This window comes from Fukomys damarensis, unplaced genomic scaffold (genome assembly GCF_012274545.1).
Source record: "Fukomys damarensis isolate Sample0158 unplaced genomic scaffold, DMR_v1.0_HiC HiC_scaffold_23, whole genome shotgun sequence".
Classification (NCBI taxonomy): domain Eukaryota; kingdom Metazoa; phylum Chordata; class Mammalia; order Rodentia; family Bathyergidae; genus Fukomys; species Fukomys damarensis.
In genome coordinates this window covers 49498405-49519294 of record NW_022900935.1, presented here as the reverse complement: position 1 = coordinate 49519294, position 20890 = coordinate 49498405, and the positions used below count along the sequence as shown (strand labels likewise).

Sequence of the window (20890 nt, the reverse complement as noted above, 5' to 3'; positions counted from 1 at the left end):
TGGGTGGTGAGTGTTTTTGTCCCAGCAATGAGGAAGTGACTAAGACTTATGTGACAAGAATTTAACATACAGATAAATGAGGTATTCTATATAGCCAAAGATCAGAAGAGAATTTCTCCACAACACATTGTGATCAAAACTCCAGATGTCAGACACAAGGACAGAATCTTAAAAACTGTTAGAGAAAAGAAAAAAACATCACTTATAGAGATAAGCCCAGCAGACTTCTCAACACAAACTTTAAAGGCCAAGAAGCTTGGAGTAAAGTATTCAAGTCCTAAAAGAAAAAAAAAATCCCACCAGAATAATATATCCTGCAAAAATGTCTTTCAAATTGATGGAGAAATAAAATCTTTCTATGACGAAGGGCACTTTAAGAAATTCATGGCTGCTGGGCGTGGTGGCTCACACCTATAATCCCAGCACTTGGGAGGCTGAGGCAGGAGGATTGCTGTGCATTGGAGACCAGCCTGGGCTACATAGTGAGTTCCAGGTCAGTCTCAACTACATAGTGAGACTCTGTCTCAAAAAAACCAAAACCAAACAAAACAACAACAACTAAAACACATATTTAATCCAAAAAGACATTCATAGACTAAAAATCAAAGAATGGGAAACAATATTCCTTTCAATGGGAACTGGAAAACATGCAGGAGTAACTGATCAGAAGAGTTAAAAATCACTACATATTAGTTAAGGGGATCAGTTCCACAGGAAGTGATAACAATTATAAGATATAGGCACCAAACACCAGCATACCCACAAATGCTATGGGATATAAAAGATCAGATAAACAGCAACACGATTAGAGTGGGGGACCTCAATACCCCCTTGTTTCAAATAGACAGATGAACTAGACACAATATCAGCAAAGGAATAGAGTTGAACCAAACCTTCAATAAAGAGGATTTAATAGCTATCTACAGTGTTCCATTCAACGACAGAATACACACTCTTCTCAGAAACATGTGGAACTTTCCCCAACATAGACCACACTTTAATAATCAATGAGTCACAGAAGAAATCAATGAAGAAATTAAACAATTCCTAGATTCAAACAACAATAATGTCAGTACAACTACCAGAACCTATGGGACACAGTGAAAATAGTCCCAAGAGAGAAGTTTATAGCTGTGAATGCTCAGATAAAAAAAAACAGAGCAAGCCCAAATAAATAACCAAATGACGCACTTCAGGTTCCTGTGAAAACAAGGACAATCCAAATCCAAAGCTAGGAAGGAAATTATAAAGAGCAGAGCAGAAACTAAAAAACTGTAATACAAATAATCAATAAATTGAAGTGTTTGTTCTTGAAAAAATAAACAAAATAGAAAAATCCTTAGCCAATATTATCAACAAAGAAAAGAAAAAAGCCAAATCAATGCAATCAGAAATGGAAAAAGGTGTAATCACAAGGGGCACTGCCAAAATCCAGATTTTTAGAAACTAACTGAGGACCTGTACTCCAATAAATTGGAGAATCCAGAAGAAATGAATGAATTCCTAGTTACATACAAATTACCGAAACTGGACCAAGAAAATATAAAAATCCCAAACAATCCAATAACAGGCAATGAAATTGAAGCAGTAATAAAGCCCTATCAACCAAGAAGAGCCCAGGACCTGGTGGATTCACTGCTGAATTCTACAAGAACTTTAGGGAAGATCTAATGCCAGTACTCCTCAAACACTTTTAGTGAAATTAAAAGAAAAAAAGTACTTTCAAAGGCATTCTTGGGAGCCAGCATTATCCTGATTCCAAAACCAGACAAGAACTCAACTGAACACCTTTCAATAAAATTATTGAAATGTAATTCTAAAAAAAAACCCCAACTGAAAAACAGAACTATAGGCCAATCTCTTTCATGAACATAAACACAAAAATCCTCAACAAGATACCCACAAACAGAATGCAACAAATCATCAAAAAGATCATACGTCATGACCAAGTAGTCTTCATCCTAGAGATGCAAGATTGGTTCAACATCTGCAAACCAACAAATATAATGCATCACTAAACAGAAGCAGAGATAAAAATCACGTGATCATTTCAATAGATGCAGAAAAAAACCTTTGACAAACGCCAACATGAATTTATGATTAAAAAAAAATATGTATAGAAGGAACTTGTCTCAATCTAATATAATGCATCACTAAACAGAAGCAGAGATAAAAATCACGTGATCATTTCAATAGATGCAGAGAAAAACCTTTGACAAACGCCAACATGAATTTATGATTAAAAAAAATATGTATAGAAGGAACTTATCTCAATTGGATAAAAGCCACTTATTACAAACTACTAACAACATATTAAATGCGGAAAAACTGAAAGCTGTCCCTCTAAAATCAGGAAAAAGACAAAGATGTCCACTTTCACTGCTCCTGTTCAAAAAATGTTGTGTTCAAAACATTTTCCAGAACAGACAAGAGAAAGAAATGAGGGATATGTGTAGAAAATAAGTCAAATTGTCATTTATTTATAGATGATGTTATCCTCTACCTAGAAGACTCACACAAATTTACCAAAAGACTCCTAGGATTACTAACCATATTCAGAAGAATAGCAGGATACAAAATTAACACACAAAAATCAATAGCATTTGTGTACACAAATAATGAGCTCCGCCTTACACTAGAAAGAATGACTATCATTAAGAAATCAAAAAACGAATGCTGGCAAGGTTGCAGGGAAAAAGGAACCCCTCTATTGTTGGTGGGATGTACACTGATACAACCACTATGGAAATCAGTATGGAGATTCTTCAAACAACTAAAACTAGAAAGTCTAGTAACTAGAAAGTCTAGTTGACCTAATTAGTCCTCTTCTAAGCATCTTCCCAAGAGAGCTAAAGACATATTACAGTGATACACACATACCTATGTTAAAGCAACACAACTTATGGTAGTTAAATCTTGGAAGTGGCCTATATGTACATCAACAGACAAATGGATAAAGAAAACGTGGCTTGAAAATGCAATAGAGTACTGTGAAATAAAGAAGGATAAACTTGAGTCAGTTGTAGGGAAATGGATGTACCTTGAGATTATAGTATTAAGTGAAATGCATCAGATATACAAGCTTAAACGTCACTTAATTTCTCTTGTATGAGAAACCCAAAATATAAATAAAAAACAAAATAAAAGATAATAGGAAACAGGGAAGCAGATCTTTTGCAAAATGAAGGAGATCAAGAGATGGAGGGAAAGAGAATTAAAAAAGAAGGAAGAAGGGCCAGGGATTTAGCTCAGCAGTTCCGCCGCTTGCCTGGCAAGCAGAAAGACCCAAGTTTGATCCGTGGTACAAAAAAAAAAAAAAACAAAAAAAAACAAGAACTAAGATGTGTTATGTACATGTACCAACTCCCCACACTGAATGTAGTGATTGTGTAATACAAACATCTAGTAATTAAAAACAAAAATTAAAGAGTAAAGACAATTCATCCACATAATGGGATAAAATATTTATAAATTGCATGTTTGATAAGAGATTAATATCCATGATAAAGAACTCTAGCTGTAGCTGAGAGCAGTGGTGTAATCCCAGCTACTCCAGAAGTTGAGGTAAGAGCATCACAAATTTGAGGCCCATTTCAAAATAAAAAATAAATAATAAACAAACAAACAAATTAAAAAATAAAAAGGGCCGGGAGTGTAACCAAGTCCGAGGCCCATTCCCAAGTACCTAAAAACAAACAAACAAAATCCGCAAATTCTCCAAGTCAGCATCCAAAGAAAGAAGAAAGGAAAAAGTGTTTGGTTGGACATCTTTCTGAAGAATACATGAAGGGCTCAGAAGCACCTTTAAAAATGTTCAGTAATCCTTAGGGAGATGCAAAACAAAACCACAGCGAGATGCCACACCGCACCATGAGGGTGGCTATTATCAAAGAAATGAAAAGAATGGGCAAGGATTTGGAGAAACTGCAACTGTACACAACCAGTGGAACATAAAATGTTACCCCCACAGAGGAAGACAGTATGGAAGTTGCTAAAAAAAAAATTAATATATGACCATCATATATACACACAAAAGAATTGACAGCAGGAGGCCCAAGTGGGTATCTGTGCACTAGTGCTCTTAGCAGCAGTCTTCACAATAGCCTTTGTAAGGCCCGATGTTTATTGACAAATGGCTGGAGAAACAAAATGTGGTATATACCCTACAATGGAACATTAATCTAAGAAAAGAAATTCTGCCACATGCTACAACTTGGATGAGCCTTAAAAACATTATAGTGATAGCCGGGTGTGGTGACACACTCCTGTAAACCCAGCACTCGGGAGGCTGAGGCAGGAGGATTGCTGTGAGTTTGAGACCAGTCTGGGCTACATAGTGAGTTCCAGGTCAGTCTCAACTGCACAGTGAGACCCTGTCTCAAAAAAAAAGCAAAAAACAAAAAAAAACACAAACAAACAAACAAAAAACAAAACCCCAAAAACATTATGGTGAGATAATCCAGACACACGGGGACAAGCAGTACACTATTCCACTTATGAGGTCCCTAGAGTAGTTAAAAGTCAGAGAGACGGGACATCCAACCCTGGTTATCGGGGTCTCTGAGGAGAGGAAAATGGGGAGTGGCTAATGGGTATAGAGTCTCAGTTTGGGAAAATGAAAATTTTCTGGAGATATCTGGATGGTGGTGGTTATACAGTAATTCTAATGTACTTAACACTACTGAACTGTAACCTTAAAATGGTTAAAATTGGGCTCACTGGTACAGAGCTTAGCCTTCCTTATGCCCTGGGTTCAAGTTCCTGAATCAAATAAGGCTAAAATGGTACCATATGTAGACTAAAACTATATAAATATATATTAAAAGATTAAAATGGTAAAGTAGGGGCTAGGGATGTAGGGCAGGGGCGCAGCACTTGTATAGCAAACGCAAGGCCCTGGATTTGCTTTCAGTGCTGGAAAAAAAGTAAATTTAATGTAATGTATATTTTACTACCACTTAAAAAACACAGGATTCTAAAATGGCTAAGGAACAGAATCCAGGATGGACAAATAGGCTTTTGTGAAAACATGGGGTGCTAAAATGAAAACTACAGCTATTGATTTAGCTCAGTGGTTCCGCCACCTGCCTCTCAAAGGCAAGGATCCGAATTCCACCCCCGGCACAAAAAAAAAAAAAAAAAAAAAAAAAAAAAAAAAAGAAAGAAAACCAAAACCCTCAGTAGGCAGTGTTAACAGCAGGCCGAAGAGCAGAATTATCGCCTGGGAAAATCTCTGGCACCTCCGGTGAGAAACGGGCTCAAGATGCAGATGTGGACAGGAGGATGAACACGAGGGCCGTGGCACGCAGAGATGCCAGTCCAGTGTTCCAGAACCGAAACGAGCTACGAGGCCCAAAGGAGCAAGATTCTTATGTTCCCAGGAAGAAGACAAGTCATCACCTTTGAGACTTGCTGGAAGGTGGGGAGAAACGAGTTTTCCATCCAGCTTTGTCACCCAATCGCTCTGCTCGGCTTTCTCTGTCTCTCGAGGGAGGGGCTGACCCTGCAGGACTCTCCTCTGGGACTTGGGGATGTTTGAAACATGAGGCAGATATGAAATGTCTTCACCAGGGAATGCTGCACTCATTATAAAGAGAGGAAGCCACGCACTGATACCTCCCGTGCCATTTCATGTCATCTTTGAAGCAATCGTGAAAGGCTTATTTTATTTTTTTTTTGCTGTCCTGGGGATTGAACCCAGACCACCCTACCACTGAGCTACATCCCTAGCATTTAAAAAAAAAAATCTATCTATCTATCTATCTATCTACCTACCTATCTATCTATCTATCTATATTTTGAGGCAGGGTCTTGCTTTGTAGCCCAGGGTGTCCTCAAATTTAGTTCCTCCTGCTTCAGCCTCCCAAACGCTGGGATTACAGATATGTGCAACCACACCCGGTATAAAGGGTTTATTTTTATTTTTTATTGTTTTATTTTATTTGGTTCTGGGGATGGAGCTCAGGAACTTATGCTTTTGAGGCAGGCAGGTACACCCCTGAGCTAAATCCCCAGCCCAGTATAAAGGGTTGTTTATAAGAAACACTTTTAGGGCCGGGGATTTAGCTCAGTGGTGCCACCACTTGCCTTGCAAGTGCAAGGTCCTGAGATCAATCCCCTGTACCCCACCCACCCAAAAAAAGAAAAGGAAAAAAAAGAAGAGAGATAGAAACATTTTAATTGGGCATGGTAGTATATGCCTGTAATCCTAGCTACTGAGGAGGCTGAGACAGGAGGACTGAGAGTTAGAAGCCAGCCTAAACTATGTAGCAACACCCTGTCTCGTCAAGAGAAATACAAAGAAAGCAGGCTCAGAAACCTGAAGTAAATTGCCCAAGGTCACACAAAGAGTAAATCCAGAGGTGGGACTGGCCTCAGGTCTAGTCCAAAACCACTTGATTCACTTCTGTGAAAGCCAGGGAGGGTGGGGTGGGCAGCTGGAGGAGGGGGAGGAATCGGAGAACTGCCCAGGAGCCACACTACCTGTGGCATGGGTAAGAGCAGGTCACTGAACGGCAGCGTTGGTAGGCGTGGCGTGGGGAGAGGCTCAGACTTCAGGGATCCTGGAAGCAAACTGGGTTGGTCCTTTTCTTGTTGTTTTTACCACGTCTTCCTCTGCCACCTGGAGGGACAGCTGGGTACTGTGGCACATTGTCATCGCCGCTATTTGGGAGGCTGAGGCAAGTTTATTCCAAGTTCCAGGCCAGTCTGGGAAATTAAGTTACTCCCAGTACAAAGTTTTTCTAAAAAGGCTGGGGACATAGCTCAGTGGTTTGGCTAACTTGAGTCCTGGGTTCCATTTCTAGTTGCGCACACACGCACACACACACACACACAATAACAACAACAGCAATAACAATAATACTAAAAATCAAGTGAATAAGGCTGATCAGGCCAATCACGATTCTTTGCCCTCAGCCTGCAGCTGGGTCCTTGGGATGTTCAATGCTGTTGACCTCGTGCTGCCCACAGGCTCTGGCAAGTAGCACAAACTTCTGAAGATCCTAAAATTAGCAAAGGGTTATGCGACCATGTCCTTTGTCCAGCAGACAAAGAGCTTTCAAAACACAGGCTGGGAAGGGCTGGGGGGGTAACTAAAGAAGTCTGTGGGGTACTGTAGAAGTTTGGAATGATTTTGAGGTTGTGTTTATAAGTGCTATTGTCCCACTGAATGGTAAACTTCCACCCTTTGCAAATCCAAAATTCCTCAACTCCACATCCTGCCCCACAGAAGAGACTGCACAACCAAGCCTGTGTATAACACACACACAGAAGCATAATCTGTGTGGAAGTGGGGGGATGAACCGGACCAGGGTCAAGACATCAGCAAAACCCAGAAGAGGGTCAGGGCCAAAGTTCTAATAGAGTAGGTCAGGCTGGCTGTGGAGCCTCTGGCCTCAGAAAACTGACCAGCTTCCATCTGGCCAAGTTCCAGGCTTGGTGATTAAACATCTGAAAAATAGATCTAGTTATGTTATCTGATTAGAAAAAAATAATGAAACAAAACACCAGTGCAAATATAGTGTGATTCCATTTAAAGTATACGCAGAAAAAGGGCTGGAAAGATACACACCAAAATGTCAATAATCATCTCTCGATGTTGTTATAAAGGGCTTTTCTTTATAGTTTTCCAAATTTCCTACATAAACATGTAGATAAAAAAGTTATAAAAATGTCCCTCAGAAGGACACTCCCCACATCCATAAGGGGATCTTCCAAGGGGCAACTCAAGTGAGGATGTGTGTGCTGGGGAGAAGCAGGTAGCCTTCGGCAGTTAACCCTGTGTGGGCACAGGCGGCAGCCACGCTCCAGCATTTAGGGCCCATTCCTCTGTGTGTGTGTGTGTGTGTGTGTGTGTGTGTGTGTGTGTGTGTGTTTGTGTTTTGCTGGTGCTCAAACCCGGGGCCAACTGCATATGCTAGGCAAGTGCTCTGCTCCTGAGCCACAACTCCAGTCCAGGGTCTTTTTCACTCCACAATGGTTCTGTCTGGGAACCAAGGATGCCCACTTAGGCAAGTGGATAAGAGCCCAAGATAACCACTGGACCATTCTGTACCCTCAGTAAGTCAGGCTCATCCAAGGCACTCGCCTTTCCACAGCCAAACATAACCAGGGTCCTTCCTTCTGGGAACCTGGCCCTTTATAGGAATGATCGGTCAAAGAGCCAGCATTGATCGGGAAAGGCCCCCAGAGCACATCAACATGCGAGGCCAACATCCCAGAGGTTTTGTCCCCAACCCCGGCCTTCAAGAGTACTGGTGGGTATGTGGGCAGGCAGAGGCCACTTAATGTGGCAGGACACTCGCCAACTGCCTGGGCTGGTGAGAAGGCGAGTCTGAGGCTGTGACAGGGTGTGTGTGTGTGTGTGTGTGTGTGTGTGTGTGTGTGTGTGTGTGTGTGTGTGTGTGTGTGTGTGTGTGTGTGTGTGTGTGTGTGTGTGTGTGTGGTGTGTATTGGGGCAATAATATCTCTGTGAATTCTCTTGAGGCTCTTCTTGGAGTAAGAGGAAGAAAGCAACCCAGAAGAGAGACCAGCTGGACATCCAGGAGATGAGCGAGCAGCCAGCCCCTAAACCTGGCTTCCCCACCAGGGACACAGACTCAGATGGGGGGGTGCAGGATCTTTAATTGTATTCACCGAGAGACTAGGAAGGAGCTCCATGTTAGGCAACTGGGTGCCCAGAGAATAGGGTCAGGGCTGGGGTGGCTGGAGGCCTAGAGGATGGGGGTGGGGGTGGGGAGGAGGAGCTGTGCTGGGATACATTCTTGGTTCCCCAGACATATTCCCATCCCAATCTCCTGTGGCCACTGCCCCACCAGCCCAGTCCAGCTTGGCCATCTCAGGAGTGTCTCAGTTCCACCTCGGAGCCAAACTGGGGCTGGCGGAGACTGTGGTGGCGGATGCTAAAGAGCCGCTGGGTGAGGCCCAAGGTGGCCACCAATAGGGCAACGCCCAGGAAGAGCAGCACCCACTGCCCCATGCGGGCCTGCTGTGGCTCCAGGTTCATACCCAAGAAGTTGACACGGCCGGAGTCTGAGAAGTTTTCTGAGCGAGCTGGACGAGGAAGCAAGAAGACAGGGGCAGTGGGGAGGGCGATGGGCAGGCTGAGGATATAGGCTCTGGCTTCCCTGTTCTCTCTCTGAGGTCAGACTTGATCCTGCCTGGACTGGGGCAGAGGCTCGGTCATGGCAAAGGTTGGGGAGCTTGGCCTAGGGCTGGAGGTGGGGCGGGTAGTGATACCGGAGTTTGGTGTCCAGTTGTACTGCGGCCAGCCCAGCTTCTCCCCATGCCGCCCATTTTCAGTGACGAGCCAGTCCATCAGTGGCTTGAAGTAGTTCATCATGGCCAGGCCTGACATGTTGGGCTGACCTGTGATCTGCTTCATGGCTTCTGGCCAAGGTTTACTGAAGCCCAGCTTCATGGTGTCCCTGGGGAAGGCACCAGAGGAAGGGAAACTGAGTCAGAATGACCCAGCCTCTTTCCCCAGTCTGATATCCTTCTTCACACCCCTCTCTCGGCCTAAACTTCCCGTTAGGAATGGGCGGGCCAAGGGCCTAGCAGCCTCCAGTTCCCCAGTGGGTTCCTCGAGGCTTAGGAGAGCACAGCAGTGTGAAAATAGTCAAAAGAGGACCGGCAGACCCTTACCCCAGGCGCTTCCCTGCTTCCTTGGACTGGTAGATGTCACATTTATGCAGCGGCCCCTGGTGGCCAGCAGCCTGGCACAGAGCCTCGTGGAACTGGAACTGGATGATGAAGCTGACAAAGTACCTGGCGTGGAGGGAGGCGTGGCAGGGAGTGAGGCAGGCTGAGGGGTTGTGCCTGAAAATCCAGTCCCTTCTGAGCAGGATGCAGACAGGACGTCAGGGCAGCCCACCTTGGCTTTCGGAGCCCCCTCTCAGCTGTGGCTGTGGGGATGCCTCCTACCCACAAGGCCACCTCCACCCTTGGGAAGGACTTCCCCAAGAGACCCCAGGGATCAGCCCCAGGCGGGAGGCACTCAGGGCAGAAGGCTCCAAAGACTTGGCAGGCTGCTTTTAGACAGTGACATCTCCATCCCAGGGGTGTATCTAAGTAGAGAGGAGCTCCAAAGGAGTCAGTCGCATGGATCTGGTAGTGTGGTCTGGGCAGGGAAGCCAGCCTGAATGATCTTATCTGAAGCAGCAGGAATCTCTGAGAGAAATCTTCCAATCAAGGCCACAACAACCCTGCCAAGCCTGGAGGTTTTAAATGTCTGGCCCAGCAGTCCAGGCCTCTCCCTTTCAACACGGCACAAGCCATGCACTGCTCTCTTCCCTGGCGTTTCCTCAAAGTCCTTTGCCTGGGCTGCTGACCAGGATATGGAATGTGTTTCTAGGGCGCCCAGCCTCCTTTGCCTACATCTCAAGGCTGGCCTCTGATGATGACAGTGAGTGCTGGCTTGGAACCCTGAGATGGAAACGGCTCCAGCAGGCAAGTAGAGGCCCTTTCCTGAGAGTTGTCTCTGGGACACCATGCAGGTCAGGCCGTCTCCCGTGCCCCAGGGATAAGTCTCCTCTATCCCCGGAGTAAGTAAAGTGTGCTGCCCTTCCCCAACTCTGAGGCACAGACTTCATCTAGCCCTTATGCGTTGGCTTCGTGCCAGGTACCAGGATGGAAAGGTGGGTACAGTGCACAGTGCCAGCCCTCTCGAGACAGCTGATAGCCTGGGATACCTGGAATTCTGCCCTGAGTTTCCCAGCCCTCAACTTCCCAGGAAGTTCTCCAGACCCCACACCCATCCTTCCTTACCCTCTGTGAGTGCCCTTCTGCAGCACATGGAAGGAAAGGGGCCGTGCTGGCCACCTTCATGCTTTGGCTGCATGACTGACAGCACCAACACAATGCACTCAAGACAGTGTTTAACAATGGCACCATCGCCACCAGGGGGATCAAGGTGAGGAACTGGGTGCTCACAGACTGGAGAAGTTGCTCAAGGAAACAAAGTTATGGCCATTTTGACCCTAAATCTTCAACTACAACACACCCTTAACAACCCTGCCTCCCAAATGAATTGGGTCTTCAGCCTTGAGCTTTAGGGTATCGAAAGGTCTGTCAGATGCAACTCAAAGTACGCCACAGGTGATATGTTCAGCAACAGCAAAACAATCTTCTTTCAAAAACAGAACAAAAACCAGACAGTGCTCAGGTCACCATCCAGCCACGTGTCATGGTTAATGTTAACTGCCCAGCTCAAGTCTGGCAGGCATTAGCAAATTAATAGGTTAAGTTTCTGTTTTTAACTGTCTGGATGGAAGAGGCTCTCATCTCATCAAGGAAGCGTTTAAAGAAACATCCCTCAGCCTCCCCTCAGGTGAGGGGACCCAGGTGCCAGGTGGAATGCGCCAGCCCCACAGGTCCGGTGGGGCAGCTCCAGGACAGCTGCAGAGGTACAGTGAATTAAACATGAAGCCATGGGCCCTGCTCCCCACGGTGCCCACCTCATTACCTGATATAAGGAACACTTGAAGGAACGTGGAATTTGGCCCCTGGATCAAAGTCATCTTGGGACCTGGGCACTGGGGGGCAGAGACCCTGGTACTTCAGCCTGTCAAGATGAAAAGCAAGCTGGAGAAGAGCTTCTGGGGAGAACCAAGCTCGGCGGAGGATTGGCGTATTTTTCTTGAAGAATGATCTCTGCACCCAGGGCTACACTGGGTCCTGTGCTCCTGCACGTGGTGCCTCTATGCACAACCACGTGTGCCCCCCTTTCAGAGCTCTTCATGATATAATCAGCCCACTGCGGCACTTGTGCCTTAGGTCTGCGACCACCACAATAGCCCTTTCGCAGACAGAGTGCACACAGACACCTGCGGCGGTCCCCTCCAATCCCCACTCCCAACTGGAACTTTCTAGAACCTGAGGCTCCACCACTCCTGATTATAGTTTTCCTTGGTGATGCTTCCGTCAAATACCCTCCAACGCCACTGGTCAATGAGGTAGCTGAAGGGAATAAAGGCGATCTTGTCAAGTGCCATCTTCATCAGAAAGTTGATGTCGTGCTCTGCCAAGGGAAGGGAAGGGAGCGCGGCCTCAGGCCTGTACCTGCCTCCAGCCATCGCTTCCCAGCTCAGCCCCGGTAGGTGTGTGATGGGCGGAGGGCAGCAGGACACTGTACCTCTTTGGTCCTGACACCCGCCTCTTGAGATGGTCTGTGCGTTTCATCTCCCCAGGGTCATCCTGCTGGGTCCCCTTCCTCCCCGTGGCCGTCTCAAACCTCTGACCTTGGGCCACTCTTTGCCTCTTTCCCGCCTCCCAAACTTGCTGCCCCTTCTTGGCCCTCAGCCCGCCAGAATCTCTCATTCCTCTCACCGTAGCTGTCGCCCTCACTACTCAGCAGGTTCAGGCTGTGTAGATGCTTGGGGGTAGACACTGAGAGAGCCAGCACGTCCCCAATGGCCTCGTGAAAGCCGGGGTTGGCACCCTCTCGAAAGGCCAAAGGCAAGTCCTTGTACTGCATGAAATACTGGATGTGACCCATTTCGTGGTGGACCACGACCAGCTCCTCCATGTTCACAGTGGTGCACTGCTTGATCCTGGGAACGTGGGGGTGGGGAGAGAGGGCGTTAGAAGAGGCCTCAGAGCAAAGGGGGCTGTGATGCTGCGTACAGAGCAGACCCACCTCAATACGTGGGTATGATGGGAAGGAAGGTGGTGAGGGGAAACCAAGTGAGCCTAAGAAAGAGGGAAGGTAGGGATCAGGAGCCCTTAAAGTTAGGTCACTGCAACTATTCCTCGGCCCCCAGCTTTCGTGAAGAACTCAGGCCCACACTCAAGCTTTCTGACTGTACAGAGTTTTGCCCTAGAGGCAGTGAGACACTCTAGATACTTTCTAGCATGTGTGTCTTGTAGTTTGGTGGGTTTATCTACCAAGACTAAGGCTTCTCCAAGCGGACAACAAAGGCTATGGATCTCATGCACCGCAATACCAGAGAATTCTTAGGGCCAGCACTGAATGATGGCTGCAGAACTGTCCAAGCCAGAAGGTCCCACCTCCTCCTGTAGACTCTCCCTTGTTTTCATCCCTCTTATCCATCCCCCTTCTCTTCTTTCCTCTCCTTCCCCTCCCCTCCCCCTCCTACTCCCAGGGCCAAGGCCTCGTGCACTCTAAGTAGACACTCTACTCCTGAGCTACAGCTCCCTCCTCTCCTTTGTTCTCTTTTGCAAGCCAATTCCCATTGCAGGATCTAACCAGAGCCTTCATTTCAGGTTCATCTCATTTTCCTGCCATTTTCACCAGGGGAGGAAACAGGAGCTACCCAGCGTCCTGGCTACAGTGAGATCCGTGTCTGTCTAGTTTCTCCTCTGACTCCTCTTGAGCCCTCACCCCCTTGATCCTGTTTACCTCAGCCTTACAGCTTGTGCTTTTGAAGGGCTCAAGGCCAAGCAGCCCAGTGGACCCTGCCTGATTTGGTTCCAAGCTCGTGTGTCCATTCTTCTCTTAAGGGACATTTTATCAGCTGTAGCAGATCATCTTTGCCACTTCTCCCCAAGAAGTAAGGCCTTTTCCCCCCTCTTCTCTTGAATCTGGATCACCCTTAGGACTTGATTTAGCCAATAAAACATAGCAGGCCTGGGGACCCTGCCAAATTTGGACTTGGCTGTTAAGAGTCCTGGCTATTTCTGCTTTTGTTATAAGGATGCTGGCTGATAGAGGCTAAGTCTGCCAGCCTGAGACTGTTGCAGTGTGATGGAACTGCTGTGCCAGACATCCCAACCGGGCACCTCACACGTGAGCAGAGGGGCTATCTTGAACATTCTACCCTAGACGGGCTGCATGGGGAGATAGCAACAAACTCAGGCCCAGACACAGAATGAGCCATCCCAGAGATATAGCTCAGTGGTAGAGAACTTGCCTAGCATGTGTGAGGCCCTGGGTTTGATGCCTAGCACATGCATGCATGCGCACATGTACACACACACACACACACACACACACACACACATTACCCGAACTGAGGTCTCTTATGGTGGCGTAGGGACAAGCCATTTCCATTGTGCATTGCCTGAACTGCTAAACAATAAAATCTTGAGCATGACCCATCAGTTCTTTTACATCAATGCGTTTTGTAAGTAGTTTGTTATGCAGCAGTGGCTAACAAAACCCCATCCAGCTGAAGGCAGCTTCTAATCTGTCAGTGGTGAGAGCAGGTAGGTGCGGAGTTCCTGCATCCCAGACTACACCTAGGGTCAGCTATATGCAGGGGCCTCTCTGACGGAGAGGGAGGCTGGGCAGTTCACACCCATGACTGGGACCCTGTACATTCCCAACTATGTGGGCAGAAATGGCCAGCCTTGAGGAGACCTTCATTTTGTGGATGGAGCCTTGACTTGGCTCATCTCCTTGCCCCCTGACCCAAGATAAGACCCCCTGCTCCAGCTGGACAGACCTGAAGTCCTTGCCATTGTAGAAGTCCCAGGCCGAGGCATGGCATACCACCTCACGGCCATCTGTTGGTTTCTCCAGCATCGACTTGTTCCAGAACTCAGGGGGCACAGGCAGCAACCCCAAGGAAGTGAAGAAATCATCAGCTTCTTTAAACATCCTTCTGGGTGTCCAGCCCTGCAAGCAAAAGGAGTTTTGCCTAAACTGGGAGCTCTAGGGTCAGAATTGCTGGGGAAGCAGCTGAGAGAGAGAGCTGAATCAGTGGTGTCTCCCCTCTTGGCAGGGACCTCCCCTTTCCCTGTACCCCAGGCAACCCATGGAGAAGGACCCCGGCCCACAGACCTGCTGTATCATGGCCTCTGTGGCATCCATCTTGGGGGCTGAAGGGAAGGGCACCACCAAGTCATAGATGTTGGACCAGGTCTGTGCCCACATGTTCCCTGGAAGCAGGTGGGGAAAGAAATGGCAGAGAGGAAAGGGATGTGACTTTCTGGGCTCAGCACCATCCTGCAGGAAGAGGGAGCCAGTCCTGCCAGTCACAGCAGCATCACCTGACCAGCCACTGTTTGCAGACTGTGCTGAGAGTCTTCAGTATGCACATCCAGCCCAGAGTCTTAACATCAGTTACAGGTGAAGACCTTGGTGGTCATCAGGGGATCTAGGTGGTTTTCACTGTCTTAAGCAATGAAGGAATCCTACAAATGAGAAAGCTACACATAACCTGGAACATCTACGCCCACGTGGCCACCCCTTCCTGAGTACTGTGCCAAGCACATTGTGCGTGTTAACTTGTAATCCTGCCTGCACCTAGGTACTGGGGTGACTTCCATTGCACACCGGAGGAAACTGACCTGCCCAGAGGTCCACAGCTGGATTTAAAGGCTGGCAAGTCATACTCTCGACTAGCCATCCTGCTGTGTCTCCTCCACCTCTCAAGTTTGGTTGGTGCAGGTCACGTGTCAGTAACCCTGACAAGAACCAACTACAGTATCTTCTTCAGGAGATGTCAATGTCTCTGAGTTTAGGGTAAGAAAAGAGCCCAGTTCTTTAGGACTCGAGAAGACTGGAGAAGAGGAAGATATTCAGAATGAGTGGGAGGTTCAAAAACAGGCAAGGAGTTAGAAGTCTTTCATAATCAAGGAAGAGTATGCTTGAGGTGAAATCAGGTGAGATCTGAAGAGCAAACAGGAAGGGAGAGAGCGAGAGAGCGAGAGAGCGAGAGTGGAGTGCGAGGGGACAGGTGCCCATGGCTCCTCCCTCGCTGACGGCTGTGGGGCTGAGTCCTAAGTGCTACCTCTTCCCCAGTCCTTGGGCCACCCCAGGGCGTACCGCTTGCTTCCTTGGGTCTGTGTTTCTCAGTCACTGAACTGATTTCCACTCACAGGTTCTTGGTCTCACCAGAGAGGGACAAAAGAGGGCTGGTCTCTTGGGCTGTAGTGATTCTTGGGCTGAGTGGGAACCACACCCATATATATACCTAGACCACCTTCTGGGGTCTCTCTTATGATTTTTTGATGTGTCTGAGATCTTGGGGATAGAATCCAGGGGTTCACATAAGTGTTTTGCAACTGAGCTACATATCCCTATCCCCTCCCTTTTAAAAAATATTTTATTCTGAGACACTCTGGCCAGGCTGGCTCCAAACTTGTGACCCTCCCTTCTCAGCCTCCTGAGTAGCTAGGATCACATGTGTGTGCCTCAGTGTCCAGCTTCCCTTAGGACTTCTAAGTGGTCTGTGATCCTGTCTGGCCTGGAAAAGGGCTCTGAACAGCCTGCCAGGAACAGAGAACTGGAGATCTCTACTTCTGTCCAGCCCCTACCATCTCTTAGCTGCTTTGTGGCCTCCTTCACGCATTCAGGGCATTGAGTTTGCCACATTGGAAACCTGAGATTTAAGCCAGGTGTGGGAGAGACTGAGGCAGGAGGATCGCTGCGAGTTTGAAGTCAGCTTGAGCTACATAAGGGTTCAAAGTCAGAGTGAAGTACAGTGAGACCCTGGCCCACAACAAAACAAAACAAAAACCCTGAAAGTCCAAAGTCTGAAGTGGATCTACATTCTCAAGATTCTTCTTTGTTGTAGTTCCCTCAGTCCAGACACTGTCTGTCCTCACTTTTCATCCCTCAAAACATCTTGTCTTTCAAGGCTCTGCTCCGGGGGAACCTCCCCAGCCTCCATTCTCAGCTGGATCTCCCCAGATCCAGCTGCCGCAAAGTATGATGGGCAATGTCTTCCTCTAAGAGGGTCCTGAAGTTCTAGCCCCACCATCTACAGTGACTTGTACCATGGGGCTCTGCAGCCAATGTGAAACCAAAAGGGGTAGGGTGTGGCTCAGTGGTACAGCGCTTACCTGACACAAACAAGACCCTAGGTTTGACTCCCCAAATCACACACTCTCTCTCTCTCACACACACACACACACACACACACACACACACACCAACAAATCTAAGCAGCGGGTTCCCCACAGCCCTCCATCCTGGCCATGATCCCTCAGGACTCTCCTGGCCTGCTCCCTCCCCTCTGGCCGGCCCCATCCCAACCTTCATCCCGTTGCCCATCCTCCCCTCACCCAGCAGGTGGGCAGGTATGGGACCCTCCAGGTTGATGTGCTCAGGCCCATAGTGGCGGTGCAGGGCACGGCGCACGTAGGCGTGCAGGTTCAGGTAGAGCGGCTGTAGCTCCTGGAAGAGCCTCTCTAGGTCTTGCTCCAGGGATGGCGTCTCATACATGGATCTCCACGAGTCCCCTGCATCCACGTAGCCTGCACAGGGGACACAGCCCGGCTCTCCTAACAACTGACCATTCCCCCGACACCTTCCTGCCACCCCTAGGGATCTTATCTGTCCCCGGCCTTAGGGTCTCAGAGGACCTCTCCAAGAAACCCATGGGGCACTGGGACCAGAAAGCCAGTAGTACCAGTAGGAGGAACTCACCATTGAGCCGGGCAGCCTTGTTGCTGAGTTCCACATACTTTGGGAAGAAAGGGAGGATGGCTCTTCCCACCTTGTCTCGCCAGCTCTTCCACACCCACAGCAATTCTTCATATTTCCGGGATGTGGCCATTACGTTGGTCAGATCTGAGAGGGGACGGATTGAATGGCTTGAGCCCCCCTCCTTGGCTCACCTCCTCTTACCTACTAATGGGGGAACTTGGTCATGAAACTTCAGAGCTGGAGAAAAACTGGTGAGATCATGTGAAAGTGAGTGCACAGGCAGGAAGCCTAGCAGAAGGGGAGACAAAACGGGAGCAGTTATCTACCAGGAGCTCAGAAGGCACCCGCCGGGGCTATATGCTGCACAGACACGATCTCAGACACTTGTTCGATTTCAGCAACCATTTGAGGGGTATGCATGGCCCTCCTTCCATGTGAGCAGTCTGGTGAAATGCCAAGGTCCCCTGGCATCAGGAAGTAGCTGGGCTGAAGCACAAACCAAAGGAACCAGAGTCCACAGCCACTGCTCCCCGCCCTCCTCTCTCCATGGGAGAAACGGTTCAGGGGTCCAAACACCCGAATTCTATTTCCAGCCTTCCTACTGGTCCCCAAATTAGCTAGCTCTCTCTCCCCCTTTCTGTAGATTTGCTGTTTCTTTCTCCATCTATAAGCAGGGGACAATACCAGCCTTCCCCGGAGAACAGAAACTGAAAAGGAGCATGGGTCCCTGAGTAGAGGTTTGTGCCTTCTCATCTCTTTGTCCCCCATAGAGCCCAGGGCATCCTTTACAAACTGCTGCGGGACTGGACTTAATAAAAGAATTGCTGCGAAGACTGTGGAGGTGTAAAGAACTGAGTGTCACCAAGGAGCTGGAAAGCCTGGGTTTATGTCCTGTCAAAGCTGGTAAGTGCATGAACTCCATGACTACGACGAGGAGCTGATATCCACTTCACAGCCTGGGCTGAGGGTTTTGTAAAGCCACGGGGGTTTTGAAGACCCACAGAAAGATGGCTTCCCTTCCTGCCTTGGCCCTTGTCTGAGACCAAGGAAGATGAAGGCATCTGCTGTTCTCCAAACCCTTGCCATTGGACTTAAGCTTCTGCTTTCTGGAACATGCTACATGGTATCGGTCTACTTTCCACAGAGAAAGTACATTCAATTAATTTTGTTTTAAAAACGTGTATTTTGAGAATTTCACATCTGGTCTCTGGTAATGTGATTCTTTGGTCCTCACGGGTTTGTTTTTACTGAGTCAGTAACCAGCCCTGCATCAGGGTACTGGCTTGTGGAAGGGGTGCCAAACCCCTCTTAACACCCTTCCCCGCCAACAGCCACCCACCCAGAAGTGCACACACACACACACACACACACACACACACACACACACACACACACCCTCCCCGGCTTTGCGTGAGGGCCCACATCCACCACCTGCAGGCTAAACCCCGCCCTGGAAAACTGTTTTTCTCTCCTGTTTATTTTCCATTTCCCCTTCTCTTTGTCATTGTTCTAGCGTGAGCGCTGGGCTGGGGGCCAGGAAGAAACCATTTCTGCGTGGAGATTCCTTATGAAGAATGTTTACGCCTGTGACTCTCCAGCCCTGGAAAGGGTGAGTCAGGAAGGACTGGGAGGGCATGTGTGTGAGTACCTGCGGGTCCAGAGTGAGCCCTTTCAAAGGGGATGAGCTAAAGAAGGACCAGTATGTGGGGGCGGGAGAGGGGTGGCCAAGCTGGTCCATGCCTGTCCAGCAGGAAGTGGCAGTAGAGGAAAGGGTGACATGGGAAGGCCCGGTTTGGAATCAGAGGCCAAGTTCAAGACCAAATCCAGGGCTTCTTGGGGCTGTTTGACTGTGACTCATCCTGTCCAGACTCAGTCTCCTTCTAGCTATGTGCTGGGGGTTGGGTGGAGGATGTGGGTAGGGTCGGGAAGGGAGAAGAAATGCTCGAGTTTCTGGCTCTCCCTGTGGGAGAGTCCAAGCCCTTAAAATGCAATTTTGAGACTCTGCTGCTTTGGGGGATGGAGCACAGAGTACAAAGCAGAGACAGGAGAGGACTAAGACCAGGTAGCCTCAAGAGGAGCAGTGAATTAAGGCAGAGGCTGCAGTAGGTGCTGGTTCTAGGTGAGAGCAGAGAAGCCCCACTGGTGGAAAGCTGGGGGTAAGTTTGGGAGCCCAATTCTTCCTTCACTGGCAGTACCCCTTATGCCAACCCAGCTCCTGCTGTTTCTTATCTTCCTAGGGGTGCTCTCACCAGGCTCCAAATGCAGACAAGTGCCATTGGTACAGCACACGTTGGCGACACTGTAAGTAGTTTCCATGTCCAGCAGAATCTGGTTATACTGCGGGGGGAAGAAGAGGGGCAGTGAGGCGGGCTCTTATGCTTTAGGTCCAGGACCATGGCTGGGGTGCTGGGAATGGTGCTCCCCAAAGGGGCTGCCTTCCCTGGAATTTTGGAGGCACCTGTGGACCTGGCCAGGGTCACAACATGACAAATCAAGAAAGAGGAACCAGTGTGAAAGCCAGATCCTTAAGCAGGGTCCACTCTCCCAGGAGCCTCCAGTTCTGTTTCCCCCAAACCAGCTACCTCCTCCAGCTCCTGGGTAGGGAGAGCTGCCCGATCCAGGTCTTGAACTTTCTTTATGATCCGTTTGGTGGTGGCATTCTGGAGGTGGCTCACATCAAACTGCTTGGCCCAGGTGCCATACTTCAGGGTATGGTTGGCCACTTCCATGTTCTTCTGCAGCTGAGGGCACAGGGAGTGGTGTTACGGGGTCCTGGAGCTTTGAGACAGTCTCTGTGCAAAAAGAAGTCTCACAGGGGGAGGGTGAGAGGACCAGAGCAGTGATAGGAGAGGCAGCTGCTCCTTTTGCCCATAAAGACCCTCTTCAGCCTGGGCTATCTGACTGTATCTGGATGCAGTAGGTTCCCTTCAACAGATGCCTACAGTTGAACAAGACAGGTCTTAGCAGAGGTAGAGGAAAGGGGCCTGTCATGTGTCATAAAGGCCATCAGGATGGAGGCACCTTGCTATTAGCTGTGTGGTCTCCCTGAGCCTAGAGATCCTGTTGATGAAGTAGGAAGAAGCAAATTTGGCAAGGAGTGAGCCCTTAAGGTGATAGCAAATAGGAAGGAGCTTTCAACCTTTTAAAAAGTGAATTTGAGCTGGGCGTGGTAGCGCACGCCTGTAATCCCAGCACTCAGGAGGCTGAGGCAGGAGGATCGCTGTGAGTTCGAGACCAGCCTGGGCTACATAGTGAGTTCCAGGTCAGTCTCAACTACATAGAGAGACCCTGTCTCAAAAAACCAAAAAAAAAAAAAAAAAAGTGAATTTGACATCACTTACTTAAGCACAACTAATTACAGTCATGGTTACTACACAGGTTGCTAGTGGAAAAAATTTTCTTTAGGCCTTGAGTACACTGCTTGCCAAATTTGAACTTCAGTATTGTTTTAAATATTCTGCTTAGATCTCACAAATTCTGGCAGCCCTGAACTGAGCGTGTGTTATCTGTGTGTGTGTGTGTGTGTGTGTGTGTGTGTGTCCTTGTGTTTGTATG

General features: G+C 48.2%; 1 protein-coding gene across 4 annotated transcripts in view; it reads right to left on the bottom strand.

The window, feature by feature from the left end:
* Window positions 1–8586: 8586 nt before the first annotated feature.
* The window catches only part of LOC104871552 (angiotensin-converting enzyme), a 16268-nt gene continuing 3964 nt past the window's right edge, over window positions 8587–20890 (bottom strand). For all 4 annotated transcript variants that reach the window (XM_010637519.2, XM_010637520.2, XM_010637521.2 and 1 more), the window contains 12 exons: window positions 19918–20076; window positions 19585–19672; window positions 17336–17479; window positions 16972–17163; window positions 14744–14841; window positions 14406–14578; window positions 12328–12551; window positions 11875–12019; window positions 11465–11563; window positions 9646–9768; window positions 9241–9428; window positions 8587–9054 (listed from right to left, as the gene is read on the bottom strand). In XM_010637519.2, coding sequence (XP_010635821.1) covers window positions 8840–9054; window positions 9241–9428; window positions 9646–9768; window positions 11465–11563; window positions 11875–12019; window positions 12328–12551; window positions 14406–14578; window positions 14744–14841; window positions 16972–17163; window positions 17336–17479; window positions 19585–19672; window positions 19918–20076 — 1848 coding nt within the window. In that variant the 3' untranslated portion in view covers window positions 8587–8839. The remainder of the gene's footprint in view (window positions 9055–9240; window positions 9429–9645; window positions 9769–11464; window positions 11564–11874; window positions 12020–12327; window positions 12552–14405; window positions 14579–14743; window positions 14842–16971; window positions 17164–17335; window positions 17480–19584; window positions 19673–19917; window positions 20077–20890) is intronic.